Source organism: Bidens hawaiensis, unplaced genomic scaffold, assembly GCF_021521415.1.
Source record: "Bidens hawaiensis isolate Kalapana, Puna unplaced genomic scaffold, B.hawaiensis_p1.1 tig00017490_1, whole genome shotgun sequence".
Classification (NCBI taxonomy): domain Eukaryota; kingdom Viridiplantae; phylum Streptophyta; class Magnoliopsida; order Asterales; family Asteraceae; genus Bidens; species Bidens hawaiensis.
Window position 1 is genome coordinate 224,498 of NW_027492650.1, and position 21,034 is coordinate 245,531.

Here is a 21,034-nt window from a genome sequence, read left to right on the forward strand (position 1 = left end):
CACTTTATTATTATTATTATTATTATTATTATTATTATTATTATTATTATTATTATTATCATTGTTTTTTTTATAACCTGAGTTGATAATAAAACAAAGGGAACACCCTGTAACGTTGTTTTCGTGATTTCAAATCCTCTTTCCTTCAAAACCCTTCCATCACTTTCTCTTCATCTTCAACTTCACCGCGTAATTTAAGCCACCTCCACGACCCACTAACCTCCGTTATCTCAAACCGCCACTACACCGCCTTAAAAACCCATCTTATTCACATGTTTTCCGGAGAATGTCAGGGGTGAAAAGTATAGTTTTGGTAATCTTGATGGGTGTGTTTGTGAACGTATCAAAAGAAGTTGATGGTCTGGGAGTGAACTGGGGTACAATGGCGACACACAAGATGGATCCGAAGACAGTGGTGCAGATGATGAAAGACAACGGGATTAATAAGGTCAAGCTCTTTGACGCCGAGCCGACAACCATGGCCGCGCTAGCCGGGAGTGGGATTGAGGTCATGATAGCCATCCCGAATGATCAGCTGGTGGCGTTGAATGAGTATAGCCGGGCTAAGAAGTTTGTTCAAAGGAATGTCACGCGGTATAACTTTGATGGCGGTGTCAATATCAAGTAAGTTGTTATTATTATTATTATATGATTTGAGGTTGTAATTTGTGCATTGGAAGATGTACATTCTTTTGGATATGTTCTTGATGTGAGATGGTTTGATGCTATAGATTGTTGTTACATAGGTTGTAAGTGTTTGGTTCGGGATAAAATCGAACCAAAAACAGAAACTTTGATTTTTGAGTTTTTATAAATTGTTCGGTTTAAGTTTTCCGGTTTGGGTTCGGGTCAGGTTTACCATTTGACTAGGTTGGGTTGATTTTGGGGTAATCGAAACAAAAAGTAAAACTAAAACTTTGGTTTTAAGATTTTGAAAACTGCTCGGTTTCAGTTCTGCCGTTTGGGATCGGTTTGGTTTTACCATTTTGACTAGGTTTGGGTTGGTTTTGGGATAAAATCGAACCAAAAACAGAAACTTTGGCTTTTGAATTTTTATAAACAATTCAGTTACGGTTTTGCGGTTTGGGTTATGTTCGGTCCGGTCTTTTCGGTTTTGTTATTTTACCTTCAAAATTTTGGGTCGGAAAACAAATTTTGGCCCATAATAATGAATTTGGGCATAAATCATTTTTTAAATTATTAACTGATTGGTTATTATACATTTGGGCTAAAATTTATGCCTTACATATTTATTAATTTTTTATAAATTACTTTTTAAAAAATAATGAAAATATATAAATTTGGTTCGATTAGGTTTTTATTAACCCAAACTGAATCGCAAGTTTGGTTTTTACAAAATTGAAAACCAAACTGTCAGTTTTTGTTTTTGTTAGATTTTTTGGTTTGACCTTTTCGGTTTCATGAGCATCTGTAATTTGAAACATTAACTGTACTCTTAAGAAATAACAAACAATACCTGTTTCATACTCTCATGCACACTCCATATTTGAAACATTAACTAGACTTTTAGGAAACAGCAAACAAAAACTTGTTTTTTTTTCTAGGAGTTGTTAGTTTGTATAATATTTTTAGAACTATTTTCTTTTAGGAAATAACTATACTCTGTCATGTGCATGTTAACATATACATTGTTGCTTTAAGCAACTTCCAAAATATGTGGATCTTAATGTCACCTTTATTATTATTTTTTGTGACAGATATGTTGCTGTGGGTAATGAACCATACTTGAAGTCATACAATGGTTCATTCTACAAAACAACCTTCCCTGCACTGCAAAATATCCAAAATGCCCTCAATGAAGCCGGTTTCGGTGACCGAATCAAAGCAACCGTCCCATCGAATGCCGATGTTTACGGTTCCCCAACTGACAACCCGGTCCCATCAGCGGGCCGGTTCAGGCCCGACATTAATGACCAAATGCTCCAACTAGTCCAGTTCCTGGCCCGAAACAACGCCCCCTTCACGGTCAACATATACCCGTTTTTAAGCCTTTACGGGAACGATAACTTCCCGATAGATTTCGCGTTCTTTGATGGTGCACCGCAGCCCGTTGTTGATAATGGGATACAGTACACGAACGTGTTCGATGCTAATTACGACACTTTAGTGTCGGCTTTGAAGGCTGCGGGTTTTGGTGACATGCCAATTATTGTGGGCGAGGTCGGGTGGCCCACTGACGGGGATAAAAACGCGAATGTTAATATGGCGTATCGGTTTTATAACGGGCTGTTGCCCCGTCTTGCTTCGAATAAAGGGACCCCACTTCGGCCCGGCCCGATAGAAGTTTACCTTTTCGGGCTCATAGACGAGGATGCCAAAAGCATTGCCCCGGGCAACTTTGAACGACATTGGGGGATATTTAGGTACGACGGGCAGCCGAAATTTGCAATGGATATTACAGGCCGGGGTCAGAACTCGGCTTTGGTACCGGCCCGAAACGTGCAGTACCAAGAGAATAAATGGTGTCAGTTTAACCCGAACGCGAAGGATTTGAGTAAGCTCGGGGAGAATATTAATTACGCGTGTACTTTTGCTGACTGTACACCACTCGGGTATGGGTCTTCGTGTAACGGGCTGGATGCGAACGCGAATGCCTCGTACGCGTTTAATGCGTATTTTCAAGTGCAGAATCAAGATGAAATGGCGTGTAATTTTCAAGGTTTGGCTATGGTGACAACGCTTAATATCTCGACCGAAACTTGCAGTTTTAATGTTCAGATAGTCGGGACGTACTCATCGGGTTCTCGTGCATCTGTTTATGTATTTTTATACTTGATTATCATTGCGGTTTTTGCGTTATAGGTTTAGTTTTTCATCTATGTTTTGATAGGTTTTATTGCTGATTTACTAATTTTGACAATACATTTAGATTTGGTATTTGTTCTTTTTTATATTTTTTATGAAAAATTTAAAAACTTTACTTTGACATGTTCTTGGTCTTGTTAACAAATTTTCCATAAATAAAAATGGGTTTTATGGGATGGGACTATTTAAGGCATTATTTTTGGATCTTTGTCCCATATTTTGAGGACTGGTCTAAGTTATTGATATAAGTGTCTTAGATAAGTCTTTACATTGTTACACATGGTGATCAACATCCTTTATGAACTCAACATTGACGATACATTAACACGTTCGATTAACAATTCACGACACGTTATTGCAAACGCCTTGGGCTGCAATCTGAATCTCATGGTCTTGGTGGTTGAACCGAGGACACGGTGATTAGATTTTGTATGTTTAACCGTTACACTTTTCTCATTTCACAATCTATATTATGGACATACCGTGTCATCCTGTTATGCTTAATGAAAATTTAGTGATGGTTTGGTTTAATCTGGAATGTAAAACACGGTTTTGGCAAGTTCCCATTTCAACTTGAACCAAAACGATACTTTTCTAAAAGGACCCGTGTTGACCTAAATACATTTTTTGTCAGACCCCGTTTTGACCTGTTACTTGACCGGTTTGATTTTGCTGGTCTTAATATAATGTTATGTTTAAGTGACTTCTTTTATGGCAGGGAAAAAGGAATGCCAAGACATTCAAATATGGTAAACCTATTGTTTGTAGGTGCACTTGTATTGACCCTCTATGGGTCAAGTGTTGAAGGGTTGGGTGTGAATTGGGGTACCAAATCTTCACACCAACTATCACCCGAGACAGTGGTTCAAATGTTGGAAGACAATGGTCTTAAGAAGGTCAAACTGTTCGATGCCGATCCAAACATAATAAAAGCATTCGCTGACTCGGATATCGAGATCATGGTGGGTGTCACGAATGACGAACTCGACGCAATGACCCAAAAAAACAATTCCAAAAAATGGGTCGATGACAACGTTGTCGAATACGTTAAAAACAATGTCAAGATAACGTAAACACAACTTTTTAACATGTTATTTTTTTTGGTCTAGTACGCGTTATGTATAAATTATGTAACACGCTGATTGTTATTTATACAGGAGTGTGGCCGTTGGTAACGGGCCGTTTCTAGTAGACTATAAAGATAAGTATATAAACTCGACACTACTGGCTCTTCAGAATATCCAAAAGGCTCTTGATGATGCTAAACTCGGAGACAAGATCAAGGCCTCGGTCCCATTCAGTGGGGATGTATACTTGTCCCCGCCGTGGAGACCGTTACCGTCTGCAGGATTATTTCGTGCCGATGTTTCTGATCAAGTAGAAGATATAGCTGATTTTCTTGCCAAGAATAACGCTCCGTTTATTGTCAATATCTACCCTTTTTATAGCCTCGCCTTGGATGACGGTGATTTTCCGATGGATTACGCATTTTTTGATGGGGATGATAGTCTTCAAGACGGTGATCTTGAATACACAAATGTGTTTGATGCAAGTTATGACACATGTGTATCTGCTTTGAAACAGATCGGTCATGGAAACATGACCATTGTTATTGGTGAGATAGGTTGGCCCACTGATGGATATAAATGGGCCAACAGCTCACTTTCTACAAGGTTTTATAAAGGGTTATTGCCTCGATTGGCGGCCAAAAAGGGGACGCCTTTGCGCCCTGGTTACATTGAAGTTTACCTTTTTGGACTTATGGACGAGGACGCAAAAAGTTTACTTCCCGGAGACTTTGAACGGCATTGGGGAATCTTTGACTATGCGGGTCAACCGAAGTTCAACATAAGCTTAGGTGGAAACGATAACAAGACATTAGTAGGAGTCAAAGATGTCAAATTTCAGCCTAAGAAGTGGTGTGTCTTGAGGACAGACGTTCCTCATGACGAAAAGAAACTCAATGAGAGCACGGGTTATGCGTGTGATCGTGCCGATTGTAGCGCATTTGCAGATGGGGGATCTTGTACCAGTCTAAGTGATTGTGAAAAGGCATCTTATGCTTTTAACTCGTACTTTCAAGCGTCAAACCAATCAAGAACAAGTTGTGATTTTGGTGGGTTAGCCACACAAACTGACCAAGACCCGTCAAAAGACCAATGCAAGTTCAACATCCAAATCAAGTCGTATGGAGAAGAACCATCAAATTTAGATTCAGAGGCACCAACACCAGCACCGACCTCATCATCACACTTTACGCGTGCTCCACCCGTAGCGATTATTGGTTTGGCCCTCTCGGTTGTGACTTCATTGTTTTATTTTTGTTAGCACGTCCGAAGTTTTAAAACCTTTTAGCTTATCCTTCTAACGATGCATGAAAATAATCCGCTAGAAGGATAACTCATAAGATTTAATTACAAAAATAACATTTCTTGTAATAATGGCCTATTTTCATGTCTCAGCATAAGCTTCGGGTTGTTAAGGTTTATATGTCTAGAAAATACCGAGGAAAAAAGTTAGAAAAACTACACGAGTTCTTTGTATTTCCATTTTTATAGGTATAATTCAGTTATGTTAGTTCATTGGTCTTCAATAAATTGTTTGTATATTTATTCAAGGATGTGCAATAATGCAACCAGACCGAACTGGGATTGAAAACTTGAATATGTTACACGTATTGGTTTGGTACCGACTTGTGTCTCAACGAGTGAGACACATTTCGTAAAAACTAGTCAGTTACATATGCTCTTATTCATGGTCTAAACTAGAGCTCATATCATGTGGATTCATAGAAATCCTAAATAATTTCGTTGTGACAAATATTGGCTATGGAAGCACACTCATACTAGAGTCACACGCCTACTTCATACAAATTAACCATCCATGGCATGTGTAATTTGATGCAACATATTTTAATATGGTGCAATAGATTTTAATACAACATGTTACCTTAGCGCAAAAAATGACCTTGGAACAGAAGAATCGTGACACAATTGGGGATGAATGTCATGGTGTGATTTGTCAAATTAATTGAAAGAAAAAGAAAGTCAAATGACTATTTTGAAAAATTCAAAAGCTCGAAGTTGTTTTTGTTAATTATCTTGATCAACATGGTCAGTTTGAATGTTTGATGATCTTGTAAACTCCTATTGATAGGTAAAGACGACCACATATGTAAATATCCCCTAGTCGATTTGCGTTAAGTGTCACATCCTAAACTTTTCCCGAGTCTTATTTAAAGAGGGGAGGGGAAGGAAAGGAGAAGAAAATATGAAGGAATCATATTTCAGAGATTTTTTAAGGATGAGAGGGGAGGGGAGGGGAGAGAAAAGACTAGAAAATTTAAGTGCATAATCATCTTTCCAAATTGAAGAGATTAGGAGAGAAAATGTGTTTGTATCATTAATTGCCTATTAACTCTTACATTTTCTTTCTCTTTCCTTCCATTTTCATTAAACTCGGAAACACGAAATAAAGTGATACATTTTCCTCCCCCTCTCTTTCTTTTCTCTTTTAATTCTCCTCCTTTTCTTTTCTTTCCTTAAATGAAACTCGGGAACACAGAGTATTGAGTGTCACTTAGAAAGTAGATGTGAATATAAATGTCATAAAGCGAATAACCGAAATACGCTTACCAATTAAGGGAAAGATGGTTCGATTATGAGTTTTTGATTACCGGTTTTAATGGCTTAGTTATGGTTATATGTGTATAACTAACTTGATTAACCAACCAAACGTGAAAACCAACCTAAACAAAATTGAAAGTGAACACGTGTATCAGCCTTGTTTAGACTGCTTGTACAAAATACATTAGTACATAGAAAAACAGTAAAAGTGTGAGATACCTAGAATTTGCCTTACAATGACTACCTGGATATTATCACTTTTTTTAAACGACCAACTAAGTAATACCGGGTACTCCGTACTTGTATATTATTACTTATTATAACACCCCCCACCCCCCATCCCCACCATGATATGGTTATAAAAATCTGAATCTGAAATATTGGTTATAGGTTCAGTTTTCGACCACAATTGATATGTCCCAACCCGACCCATGATCACTATATTAAAAGGTAGAATAAGACAACAGTTGTTTTTTAAAAGGGCAATTTCATATAATAGTAATTAAGTTTCAAAAGTGTTTTAATTAAGTCACTCAAGTTTAAAAGTGTTACAATTAAGTCACTCAACTTTCATATTTTATTAAATTAAAGATTGTAACATGACTTTTTAGCATTTTTCTTTTTTTGTTTCACATAAGATATCTTTTTATCTTTTTTATGTTGACGTTGAATGGTGACGTGGATGTTATTTTATATTTTAAATTTTAATATAATTAACGTTTTCTTTTTATTTTTAAAATTCAACTACATATATTGCAAATTCTGACCCTCACATCTTATCCTTCATTTCTTTTCTGGACGCACAAAAATATCGGTGAGACTCGATTTGAAGATTTAGTGACCCGATTTAAAAAAAAATTGCATGAATTACCTAATTGGAATACTTTTGAAACTTGATTACTATTCTATGACATTTTTCCTTTTTTAAATGATAGTTTAGGGGTGATTTTTGTTATAATTTTAAACATGGTAGTGAAGTTGAAATTCAACCAACTAACCTACGCATATGCAAAGGCGGTTCGGTTCGATAACCATAACCAAACGATCGTTTAACCATAGGTTAATTAATCATTGCTTTTAGTTAAGTCCGTTTAGTTGTTCAATTTTTTTTTTAAATGTTTTTTTTTATCTTTTGTTCTAGTTAGAATTGGTTTAGTCATGGTGTTTCAAGTCCAGTTATAAAGTTTCAAAGCTATAAAGTTTCAAAGCTGAAATTTGTATGTTTTAGGCTTGGTTTTGTTGTTTCAAGCTATGTTATAAACAATTGAAGCATAAAACTAAATGTTCGAAACAAGAATTGGACAGATAAAAATAGAAATAGAGAAATAAAAATTGAAAAAAAAAACCCACAAGCATACAAGGTTCGGTTCGGTTCCGGTTCGGTTAAAGTTAGTTAATGAAGACACAATAACTGTCACCGTAACCGGATTGCCGTTTAACAAAATTCACTTAACCATGATCCTTGGAACGGTTGGCTTTTCGGTGGTAGTGGGAATTCTCCCATTCACTGTTCAAAGACTTTGTTTGGTTATAATTAATTTCGGTTAATGATAGTGTTTCAGTTATGGTTCGGTTTTTGCCTTACCCTAACACACAGTTGTCAGCTCCTTGAGCATAAACCATACGAAATCAGGTTATGAAAACGCTCGAAACAAGCCGAGCCACTTGCAAGCTACTTGAGATTGGCTCTTAAAGATGTTTGATTGATCCGAACTTATAGAAGCCCGAGCTTCACTTATCAAGCCTAATTGATCCTGTCATTTATAATAACTTTAGAATACATGTCTGTTACATATCTAAGTATATAAAAATCAACTATAAATAAAACAATAAACAAACCAAGCTTGAAAAATTACTCGTGAACTCTATGTAAGTTAAATAAACCGAGCTCGTTTACACTTTGCACCACTTTATTCGTTTCCCCAAATATTATTTACCTGTTGCCTGTGAAATAATAAGTCAGTCTCGTTCGTTGGTTATTTCAAATTACTCTGCAAACCCTAGATTCAAATTACCCGCGCTGAGATCTTAATCTACTGTTAGTGTTATTACTATGGCCATCGCCAGAACAGGTGTCTTCGTAGACGATTACTTAGAGTGTAAGCTCAACAATTTCTATTTCTATTCCCATTCATTCATTCTATTATTATTATTATTAATTAATTAATTAATTTCGTTCTTAAATTATAATTTTTTTATGAGTTAACAGATGCAAGCACATTGCCAGCAGAGTTGCAGAGGCTTCTTAATACAATTAGAGAACTTGATGACCGATCGCAGTGTATGCTTTTATTTATACTGTTGCATATATACACAGTGTTAGTTTTTAATGAAAGTAATTGATATATAAGTGATTTAAATATGTGTGTAATTAGGTGTGGAGTTAACTTACTTTAGTATCGGACAATATGAAACATGTATAAGAGACCTTGTTTATATAGGTTTGATGACATATTTAAATGTTATGCTCACATCACTTGCAATATCCCTTTGCACACACTTAATGATATTTGTATACCTGGTTTTAAAATGTATGTATCAGGAGCGCATAACGTGTGCATCACATGATGCACATGTGACCACATCACATGATGCGGTCGTCTAATTTGATGCCATATGCTGCCAACCTGTATTTTAACAGTTTAAACCATTGCTTAACAAATTTGGCCAAAGATGATGAGAATGTCTTATATTTTAGTGTTTTAACTTAACAAGTGAAAGTAGTATCTATTTAAATTTTTTATTATGCTGCTAATATACACTTCACATATGTGATGCACGTGCGCTTCACACATCAGCTTTTGTAGTCAAAACGCGTTGGAGCGCCGCACGCTTTTTAAAACCAAGTGTGTGTCTATGTTTGAGTGTTTGTATCTGGTTTAGACTTTAGGTCTTTTGTGCAAGGATATATCTGGTCTGTGATGTTTTGAAACCAAAGATGCATTTACAAAATGTTTGGCTATCTAGGCAATTTCATGTTTCTAGGTAGTCGTGTAAACTGAATGTTCAGTGAACCAGTTGTTCTGTTAATTAAAGAATGAACATGAATGCAGGTCATGTTTGTTTTTTATGTCAGTTCATTTACATTTGTTTACGCTCGTTCGTTGAGGTTTGTTGATGTGCGTTCGTTTACGTATTAATTGAAATTTATTTACTAGCTATTACTAATACTTTATTGAATCATCTGATTGTATTAAACTTTAATTTGGAATTTTGGATATTATTTTCATTTTTAAAGTGTCGGTTATTGTTGAATCATCTGATGAAGGCATAGACTTTAATTTGGATATTGCTGTTTACTTCTAATTATGATCCGTTTATGTTTTACTTTCGTTTAGAATATTAATGAATGGCATTAACGAACACGAACAAGAAAATTTGTTTGTTTGCATATGAACACATTTTGTTCATTCGTTTGTTTACAGACCTATCTCCAGGCATACGCTTGCAGTTGGGTACTTAAGTGATGATGGTATTGATACTCAAATTTGAGCTGATTAAACTTGCCTTTTTGTGTTTTAGCCATGATAAATCAAACAAGACAACAGACAAAGAACTGCTTGGATATTGCTTCTCAAAACTCTTATAAAGGCATTCATGAAGACGATGACATGGCTTTTGAGAAAATGAAGAAAGAGATTGAAGCAAACCAAGATAATGCTTTAAGCCTATGTACCGAGAAGGCCCTTCTTGCACGCCAAGCTTACGATCTTGTGAGTTTCTATAACATGTGTTCATTTATGTTCTACATTATGAATATTATCTCTATCCAAATTTACCATTTTTTTTAGTATTTGAGTTTGTTCGTTGACTTATGTTTATTCCTACTTACTTTCAGATTGACAGCCATGTAAAACGTCTTGACGAGGATCTGCACAACTTTGCTGAGGATTTAAAACAAGGTTTTGAATAAATATACGTTTGTTGGTTAATTATCACATCTCCACATATCAGTGTTTGACTACTAGTCAGTCGAATGTCTAAAATCCCCCTTTTGAAGGACAAAAGAAAAGTTAACTCATGTAATAATAAGGATTGAATGCCAACAAAAAAACAGAAACTTTGCATTTTTTTGGCATAACTCAAAATTATGGGTGTGAATTTATGACACAACACGAACCTAACACGAAATTCACGTGTTTGGGTCAGTTTCGGTTCGAACCAGCGAACACATTTAGCTAAAAGGGTTGGCTTTGGGCTGAATTGACGGGTTCGTGGGTTGACTCGTATATGTTTTTTTGAAATTTTATTATGTGATAACTTATAATCGTTTTATTGCCAGAATTTAAAAACTAAAAGAGAAACCGACATCAAGTTTTATATTATAAACGTTTTTGTATATACAGGGGGTGTTTGGGTTTCCTTATTTTTACCTCCTTATAACTTATTCACTTTTATTGATTAAAATAGTGTTTGGGTAATGTAACTTATTAAACATTTTAAAGAAGGAAAAAGGAGTTTTCATAAGTTAGGATTTTGTAACTTATGGAAAACTTCTTATTTAAGGTATAAGGAGGTGTAAATAAGGAATCCCAAACATGCCCAGATTTGTATTTTTTGTTGTAAATTTGTGCCATTATACTATTAATATGCAAAAAAATCGCATTAAAGGGATTGTGTTTGTGACAACCCGTGAATTTTCATTTCGTTTCGGGTTCTTGTCGAACTCGACTCCTTTAGCACCCCTAGACCCTAGTCAAAATGAAATGTGTTACTTGTTACATCTGTTTATATGGGATCAATTCCTAGAAATGCCAACTAATTGAAAACAAATTATTGATTATTTGCAGAGGGAAAATTACCAGCAGATGAGCCTGCAATACTTCCTCCATTACCTTTAGTTCCTAAAAATGAGAAGCGGAAATTACCGTATTCAACACCACAGTCTAAAAAGCTTGATTACCGGGACCGGGAGTGGGACCACCGGGATCGGGACTTTGAGCTCATGCCGCCACCTGGTGGTTTCAAAAGAGAGTATGCTGCCCCGTTGGAGATCGATCAACCAATTGATCCTAACGAACCCACCTACTGTGTTTGTCATCAGGTTCTAAATCCATCCAAAATTTTAAATATAATTGTGTATTTCAATGCCATTTGGTAAAAGATGATTTAAATAACATCATGGATAATTTGTTTTCTTCAGGTTTCATATGGTGATATGATTGCGTGTGACAACGAGAATGTAAGTTTATATGTCCATACTTTCTTTTTTTTTTTAGTTTCTTAAATAATTATCAACGTGCTATTCATGGTTACGAAAACAATTTTACAATAATAATATAACGGAGCTGTCTTTTTGTGTGTTTGACAGTGTCAAGGTGGAGAGTGGTTTCATTATTCATGTGTCGGGTTGACACCTGAGACCACGTTCAAGGGGAAGTGGTATTGTCCAACTTGCAGACAACTTCCGCTGTAACGGGTGGGTTTTTGTGTTGTATAACACGACTTATGTGTCGGCTTATTTTTCTCAGCTTGTTGTAATTTATTGAATTCTTGAAAGCAGTCAACTAAGATTCCAATCAATAAGGAGAGATGCTTTGGGATTGTTTAGAAAGAAATTCAGATTTGATTGTATGATAAATTTAAAACACTAGGTGTAAGTGTAACACCCCGTAACCGCACCGGAAACGTAAACGGGATGCAACAGACACCTCTGATATCAACCACATTGTTTATAAAGAAAACTGAATGCATTAATATACTTCAAATTACATTATCTTGTATTCCATTACCGTCTAGGTGATACACATCATACAATACGATACATAATTCTATTTATTATAATGTATCCTAACATTCCGCACGCAAATCTTACACACATCAAACACTTAGCACGTAAGCAATCACTTCATCTTAGTTGTACCTGAAAAAGCATGTGAGAAAACGGGTCAACTATGAATAGTTGGTGAGTTTCACAATTTGGGTAAACCATGATAAATCCATATCAAAATATAATATTATCTGGGGACACTGTTAACCCAGTACTGTACTCATTCCGGGGGCAATGTTAACCCAGAAACATGATGTAATTATGCTGAGCCCACAAGCGAAACCTCTGTCTGGGGACACTGTTAACCCAGTACAGTACTCATTCCGGGGACAATGTTAACCCAGAAACACTTCTAGGGACATCTGGGACACTGTTAACCCAGTACTGTACCCATTCCGTACGATTCCCGTATAATCAAATATTTATAAATACACGCAAATCCATGCGTTCAGTATGTACTTAAACATTTTATTAGTAACAAGCTTTCCGCCCCGGGAAAATATTTGAAAACTATTCAGAAAAAGGGGCTCGTGAAACTCACCTTAGCACATGCAAGCAGGTAACAACAATCATTATCAGTTAACACGTCCAATCTGTAATATGATCCCTACGATCGTTACTATACACTCATTATTAATATAACTTTAACAGCGTTAACCGGTACATCTGGGGACACTGTTAACCCAGTACTGTACCCGTTCCGGGGGCAATGTTAACCCAGAACACTTCTCCAGACTCAGATTGTGATTTCGTTTAGAGTTCAATGGTCAAAATCATTATTAATCGTTTTTCTCGTTTTGAGTTCCTAGCACGGTTATCCGTTTTTACATTTCAAAAATGAGTTTGGTCACACACGACCCGAAAATAGTTGTTGACTGATAATTTAGTTAGAGTTGTGAAATTTGAGCTCGGTTTAGACGCCCCGATTGGCCGCGGGACCCGTTTCCGTCTTTAGCGTACCGGAAACTGTTAAATCGGACAAAAATTACTCAAATCATCCGAATTATTTTCGGATGATTTATTTTTACTTGTTTAACTCATTTATATGAAAATAGTTCATTTTTAAGGTTTTTATACACCAGTCAGCTCGCTTAAGCGAACTTCACCGGTTTACGCGTTTTAACTTTAAAAGTTTGATAATTAGCACAAATAATTATCCGTTTAATCTCGGATCTTGAAATTTTGCACCAATCACTTTTTGACAGTGGGGATTTTTATAAAAATATTTCCAGAATTAATTTTTATATTTAAAATTTATTTATCTATTTTTAAACACCATTTAAACACTAAATATGTTGTAAATATCAAACGATCTTAGAAAAATCTCAAATTTTTCCTGGATGTCCCCTGCCATCCACATAGTCCCCTGTAATTTCTCCAGAACCAAATCTTCCTTTACATGCCATTTTCACTAAAACCGAGCTAGTAAACCCTAGAACTCGTTTAACCGAAAAGCCTACTTAGACTTCTCCAACTGACCCCAAATTTTGTGTGTGACTTATACATGATATAAAAAGCTTATCTGAAATTTTCCAGAATTTTTCATGATATTTCACTATTTTTCACCATTTTTGGCCAAAACCGAGCATTAAATTCACCAAATATTCATCCTTTATCCAAAAATTACCAAAAATTCACAGAACTCATAGTTTCATGTGTAGAACATCCCTGTAAAATTTCATGACCCAACTCTAAACCATCAACAATCTGTCCCAAAACACATACACCGAACATAACCTAATATACCTTTCGTTTTCCGCCACTACAAGCTACAAACTCGTCTTTCCGCCTTATCTACCACTAAATACAGAACCTACAACCAACATACCACAATACCAAGCAAGTTACACTCACGATCAAGCCTCTTACACTATAGTTTCGATTATGATTCAAAAACAAAGATTTAAACCGTAAAAATTCGTTTTTGGTTCGTTTAACTCCTTTCTTGGACCAAGATCCCTTGTATAACCCGTATCATCACTTGATCATGCAAGAATCGGTTTTCATCTTTGAAACCTCATTTTCTTACAAACCAACTCAAGAAACGAAGATGGAAACGTGATTAACTCGATTCTTTACCTTGTTTTCTTGCTAAAAACTCTCGGTTTTGGATCATGATCTTGAGAGAATTCATGGATTGTTGAATGCTTGTTTGGAAAAAAGAAAATAAAGGATAAGGGGTTTCCCCCCCATCCGATCGGAATTATGTGGGGGTGGGGTGGGACCCACCTCTTCATTCTTGGCCACTCATTTGGATATCGGATATCCGGATAATGTTTTGGATAATCTGGTTCAGTTCGTTTTTCGGTTAAATGTTTAATTAGGCTTAAAACGAGGCTAAAACGGTCGTTTTTCGGCTTAAAAATGAAATTTATATAAAACCGATTTAAAAACTTAAACCATGACATTTATTAACTTAAAACATCATATCATTAATTATCGCGCATCTTTTTCGGCTTGATCGATCATCTCTTGCTCGGTTTGGTATTAAAGGTTTCGTTTAACACACCGACGTACTATTAAATCGAAATCCTTTTTCTGTGCTTTAATCCACTTATCCCGAAGCTTTAATACTTCGTAACATCACTAAATATCATATATCTCGTCTATAATTGAACCCTCGATTCGTTCGGGTTTCAATAACTATCGATCGATTAATCGCATATTCAATATGATGAATTATATATTCACGTACAATCAGTACAGTGAACCATGTATTCTCGTATAATTACCATGGTAACTCATGTACCAGACATAAAATATGACGTAACTATCGTCTACCGGTTAGGGTATCCCTGGTTTCGTCGGAATCGTTACATTCTCCCCCCGTTAAGAGATTTCGTCCTCGAAATTTTACACGCCCACTATCCCCTTTCGAGAGAAAGGTGGGGGGTTTTTCCTTCAGAATTCACCCTCACGTTACCAGGTATAATCTGGTCCTCGCTGTGAATTCCACTTAATCTTAATCAATAAAGCTTGGTATGTCCAAACTGTTTAGTTTTCCCGTCTACTATCTCTACGGAATTAGTTATGATATCAAGCATGTCTTCTATGAGTACCTCTATTACTAGTACTTTCGTTGCCTCATCGCTTAGGCACTTTTCAATCCGTATACATGGCAAAACATTATGTATAGTACTTAGCCCCTGGAGTACTTTAATCGATAAACTAAATGACCAATCTTGGAGATAGTCTCATGAGGTCCTGTATATTAAGGAGCTATTTTCGGTTTTGCCAAACCTCATATCACCTCTCTAAGGTGATGCCTTAAAAATACCTTGTCACCTCTTTCCGGCGACAATGGTTTCCTTTAAATGTTGGAATAAATCCTTGGCCAATCTCGCGCTGCTTTCAACTTATCTTAAATATTATAAATCCGATTGGTTGATTCTCGAATCAATTCAAATCTTATGGCTTGATTGACGCCCATTTTCAATTTAACAAATTGGTGATAAATACTTCACCCATAGAAAGCTTCAAGCTCTCGATGCTTCCTTCCCCGCCTTCCAATATTGGAAGTAGGATGACTATTTCGATCTGAGATAATTGAAAATGGTACTCCACGACGAGATACCATTTCACCAACATGAATTTGGGCGAGAATTCATTGTGGTAATCGACATGGATTGGGATGAAATGCGAGGATTGGTTAATCGATCCGCGATTACCCAATTTACCTCATGCCTTTGATATATCTTGGGGATTTGCGTCCCGAAACCCATTGTAATTTATTCCCACTATCATTGGCGAATTTTCTGTCGTTGTGGCGTTCCCAAGGGTTTTCGGTATGCAGCCTTATCTCTTGCATAACTTAAATTTTCACCAACATACGTAACCATATCTTTCTCCACACTCGGTCATTAACAAAATCCTTTCAGATGTTCGTATCATCAATAGACTAATCCGATCCCTGATGTATGGAATATTTCGATCTATGCGCTTCGTCCATGATTAATTCACGAAGGTCATGGAGGGTCGGGATCCAAACCCGATTTTTGAAGTAGAGAATTTCGTCCACGCGCTGTTCGACATTCTTCTCATTGCCGTAAAGCTCCTCCCTTTCCAATTGTTCCTCTCTCAACGCCTCACGTTAAGCGACTCAAATTAGGTCCGAAAGGTTCGACTGAACTATCATCCCCAGCGCTCGCACTCGCAATGACTTAACCCGACCTTTCCTACTCAAGGCATCGGCTACGACGCTAGCCTTGCCGGGGTGATAACGGATGTCACAGTCATAATCGCTTAACAACTTGACCCATCTTCGTTGCCTCATATTCAGTTCTTTCAGATCGAATATGTGCTGCAAACTTTTATGATTAGTGAAGATGGTGCACTTCGTACCGTGGAGATAATGTCTCCAGATTTTAAGTGCGAAGATAACCGCTCCCAGTTCTAAGTCATGAGTAGTGTAATTTTTCTTGTGTACTTTTAACTGTCGGGAAGCATGGACTATAACCATATTATTCTGCATTAACACGCATCCTAACCCTCTACGCGATGCGTCACAATACGCAACAAAACCATCGTCTCCATTGAGGAGACTTAAAATCGGCGCTCGGCACAATTTTAATGGTTTCTACCTTATTTGGGTCTATGTGAAATCCTTGTTGCTTTACAACATGACCAAGGGATTATGCCTTCTTTATTCAAAATCACATTTCGAAAACTTAGCGTACAACTCTTCTTTCTTTAACACTTCCACAATTTTCCTTAACCGTCGTTCGTGCTCTTCTTTACGTTGCGAATATATCAAAATATCATCAATGGATGCTATGACAATTTGTCAAAATAAAGTTTACAAACTCGGTTCATGAGTTCCATGAACACTGCCTGCGCATTTGTTAGCTCGAATGGCATGAATAAGAATTCATAATGGCCGTAACGAGTCCGAAACGTTGTTGTTGCAACGTCCTCCTCTTGGATTTTTCATTTGGTGATAACTATATCTAAGATCAATTTTCAAAAAAATAAATCGCCCCTTGCAGTTGGTTAAATAGATCATTTACTTCGAAGAAGTGAATACATATTCTTGATCGTCATTTTATTCAATTCTCCCTAATCAATACATATCCTAACACTTCCGTCCTTCATTTCCCAATTAAAACTGGTGCACCCCATGGTGACTAACTAGGTCGTATAAAACCTTATACAACAATTATTGTAACTGATTGGATAATTCTTGCATCTCGGACGGTGCAAGTCGGTAGGGTGCTTTAGCAACAGGGCCAGCTTGAGACATTAAATCGATTCTGAATTCGACCTGTCGGGTTGGCGGTAACCCAGGAAGTTCTTCTGGGAAAACTTCTGGATATTTACGTATCACCGAAACATCTTCTATATGTTTTCTTTTAAATACTTTGGCAATCGCGTTTGTTAAATACACCACGTTTTCTTGTCGTAAATATTATAGCATCTCAAGATGAGACTAGAGTGGTAACATAATACCGTACACTTTTCTCTGTATCTAATCGCTTCATCGTCCGAATGAGAGCTTCTAATCATCTTCTTTTCATATTTGATTTCAGCTTCATGTTGAGTTAGCCAATCCATGTTAACTATTACGTCAAAACTTCTTAACTTTACTGGTCGTAGGTCAATAAGGAAAGGATTAATCGTTCCGAATAATAGGGCAATTCCGAACAATTTAGTTAACCATTAGGGATTCACCGTTAGCGATTCTACAGTATAGGGTTCTATAGTTTCACTAATCGGTATCTTTCCAAATGATAGGAGGTTAACAGGAACTAACTTCTATCGACGACCGTAAAAATATCGCTGAAGCCCATTGATTTAAAACTACAACGTACTTAATACCACCTTTGGTTCATGACGTGCTTTATTCGAATTACTCACAAAGGCACGGCTCCTTGCTTGATCAGAGGTTGATGCTTGTCATGAGGTTCGTCTTCCAACGACACCTTGGTTCAACTTTGGGCAATTTCTCTTGAAACGTTCTGTACTGCCACATTCATAGCAAGTACAACTGTTTGGCATAATTTGATTTCTTTGGATGGATTATTATTGAAGTTGTTGGGTTCGGAGTGGTTGTACACGAATGGGTTGGGGTTGCCGGTTCACATGGCTTCAATTGGTTCTACAATTGGGGCATTACTTCCATCTTTACCACACCTGTGGCCTACTATCACTCGACATTCTTCTTCCTGCCGATAACCATATTTTCCACATTTAGGGAAGGACCCTTCATGCGGTTCATGTTTTCACACCAGAACTAGTCTTGGTATAATTCTGGATTGTAGGGCATACCTATTTATTCACAAGTCTATTTTGCACTATACTTTTATCATTTCTCTTCTTTAGCACTCGACGTCTCACCTAACGTCCTTCCATTCCGCTTCCCATAAAGTCGAATATATCAATGCTGGCTTGTGACACAACCCTTCCAAATGTTGTATATTTTACAGGGTTGACTATACTTCTTATCGATGGAGTTAGTCCCAATATAGCGCTCACTTCGCTTAGTTTCAGGAGTAATTAGCCATGTTACCAGACAGGACAATTCCTTCAAACGATTAGCGTGTTCTATGTGATCAGCACACAACATTTCTATCTTCCATAACTCAGTTTCCAATCTCTGAACTTAATTATTCGAATAAAAGTGCTCTAGCACAAGAATTTTAAATTCCGACCATATCATCTGAGTAATAATTTTCTAACTGTAATTTTGTACCATCGTGTTCCATCACGATACAACATAATCTACCAACATATCTGTAGCATATTTCACTACACAATGTTCTAGACTCTTACCAATATCCTTAACCATTTCGATCTTTTCTATCCACTCGCTAATCTATTCCTCCTTTTACCATCAGTGGACTATTAATAATTTCCTTAACACAACCGATAAACATATCCTTCATACCGGATCTAATTCATTACGACTACCATTCATGTTTAGTTTATAACTAATACTTGTAGTCGTAACAGTATTCGGTGGTACAATATCACTCTTAGTAATAACACTAAGAATTGAAATATTCATAATCATGTGATTGCTCGATCTATCATTCTGCGATCACATTTGCATCAACACTAGCAGTGATCTGTGATACGACATTCGGTATCATCATCTGCTATCTTTGAGCAATCAACTGAATCATATCAATCTCCATCATTGGAGTTACTCTCTTTATGTCATTCTGCCGTACTCATCCCGTACGCAGTAATCAATACTAATCTCACCGTATAACTCGTTACCGGCTCAATCATAACAGCAGGTACACATACACACCAAATATTATCATACATATTACACATATCAGTATCTAGTATATAAGTCCCACAAGTATAATAACATATGGACTTAACCTGACGTCGGTTAACATTCAAATATGTTTCATAATCCTTGTCATCAACTGACGTATAGATCTTTCTCAACAAAGGTTAATGTTTAATATACTTGATTTCAATATCCTTCTGCATGTCAGCATAACCGATACATGCTCACCGTGAGCACCAAACGATTACGTACCACGGAGTTATAATATCCGTGTCTATTCGTATATCCGGCATACACGGTATACCACCTACGAACGAATAACCAACTATGCTATAATGATTTCAACACCTCTTTGTGTATGGGTAATCATTCTATTCGAGTATACATGGGTATAGGCATCTAACGGATGTAAGGTTAACATAGGGAGTTGCAAGGTTCAAGGTAATCGCGCAACATGGGTTGCCTTCAAATATTATTAATTACTATTAGGGGAAACTCTATCACTTGCTCAGTCAATGTCCTCAGGCGTTCTAGGTTTGCTAAAATCAGTAATTCTCGATCTGGAGGTGGTATGTCTCATATGTTTGAGAGTGAGCAATACATATATATATTTCTATATATTATTTTTATCTGCTCATTTATTATCCATTTTATTATTATTATTTTATTTTTATTTTAATGGAACAAGAATGGGTTCAGGTACAGGTCCGTCCGTACGTGAGGGTCGGCGGTTCGGGTGAACATATGGGGTTATTAGGATATACGGTACCGGTGTTGGTAGGGTAAGGGATTTATCAATTTTGGTTGGGAGTGACGGTTACTAGATATTTCTGGTTAATGTCAAACAGGAGATCTAACTTGGTACTATCATAACTATAGCCCGATAAGTCAGACTTATCATCAACCGATGCTCTAGAAATTTCAGCATCCTCAGTACTTTTATTATTTCATCCCCCGGTTCCTTATCCGGGTCCCATTTCTCAATACATGTACCCACAAGATATGTACACATATATATATACACATTAGCACGTATAAATAATATTATATACTTTACACATATGTTGCCATTTTTACCTATTAATGTACCCAGTGACTTCCCCTGAATTCCCTCGTGCAGACAAGTCTGTTATTATGTTCCGGACCATAATAACTCACTTGTCCATTCAAGTTCATCCAGATCCCGTCACTATATATTATTAGTCGATATTCAGATCCTATAATACTTGAGCTACTGGTTATATTTTTAGGTATCTTTTAAAGACATACTAATTCTATTATAACCAATGGCTCTGATACCAACTTCTGTAACACCCCGTAACCGCAGCAGAAACGTAAACGGGATGCAACAGACACCTCTGATATCAACCACATTGTTTATAAAGAAAACTGAATGCATTAATATACTTCAAATTACATTATCTTGTATTCCATTACCGTCTAGGTGATACACACATCATACAATACGATACATAATTCTATTTATTATAATGTATCCTAACTTCCGCACGCAAATCTTACACACATCAAGCACTTAGCACGTAAGCAATCACTTCATCTTAGTTGTACCTG

The 21,034-nt window shown here is 36.7% G+C and overlaps 2 protein-coding genes and 1 pseudogene across 3 annotated transcripts; all 3 read left to right on the top strand.

Moving 5' to 3' along the window:
* Positions 1–286: 286 nt before the first annotated feature.
* LOC143554052 (glucan endo-1,3-beta-glucosidase 8-like) lies at positions 287–3,234 on the top strand. The gene is made up of 2 exons (XM_077043911.1): positions 287–624; positions 1,719–3,234. The coding sequence occupies exons 1-2, from the start codon at positions 287–289 to the stop codon at positions 2,821–2,823; spliced, it is 1,443 nt and encodes a 480-aa protein (XP_076900026.1). The 3' UTR covers positions 2,824–3,234.
* Positions 3,235–3,486: 252 nt separating this feature from the next.
* LOC143554067 (glucan endo-1,3-beta-glucosidase 8 pseudogene) lies at positions 3,487–5,154 on the top strand (annotated as a pseudogene). Its single transcript, XR_013138931.1, has 2 exons — positions 3,487–3,895; positions 3,984–5,154. The product of XR_013138931.1 is annotated as a glucan endo-1,3-beta-glucosidase 8 pseudogene (transcript).
* A 3,227-nt stretch (positions 5,155–8,381) lies between these two features.
* Positions 8,382–12,047, top strand: LOC143554053 (PHD finger protein ING2-like). The gene is made up of 7 exons (XM_077043912.1): positions 8,382–8,551; positions 8,662–8,733; positions 9,975–10,165; positions 10,291–10,354; positions 11,243–11,496; positions 11,596–11,634; positions 11,764–12,047. Exons 1-7 carry the CDS (start codon positions 8,506–8,508, stop codon positions 11,866–11,868), a joined length of 771 nt encoding a protein of 256 aa, XP_076900027.1. The 5' UTR covers positions 8,382–8,505; the 3' UTR covers positions 11,869–12,047.
* Positions 12,048–21,034: the final 8,987 nt, after the last annotated feature.

Coding starts and splice junctions, on each gene's coding strand:
- LOC143554052 (XM_077043911.1), top strand. CDS start 287: ATGTCAGGGGTGAAAAGTATAGTTTTGGTAATCTTGATGGGTGTGTTT. Junction 625..1,718: donor GATGGCGGTGTCAATATCAA/GTAAGTTGTTAT, acceptor TTTTTGTGACAG/ATATGTTGCTGTGGGTAATG.
- LOC143554053 (XM_077043912.1), top strand. CDS start 8,506: ATGGCCATCGCCAGAACAGGTGTCTTCGTAGACGATTACTTAGAGT. Junction 10,355..11,242: donor TGCTGAGGATTTAAAACAAG/GTTTTGAATAAA, acceptor GATTATTTGCAG/AGGGAAAATTACCAGCAGAT. Junction 11,497..11,595: donor CCTACTGTGTTTGTCATCAG/GTTCTAAATCCA, acceptor TGTTTTCTTCAG/GTTTCATATGGTGATATGAT.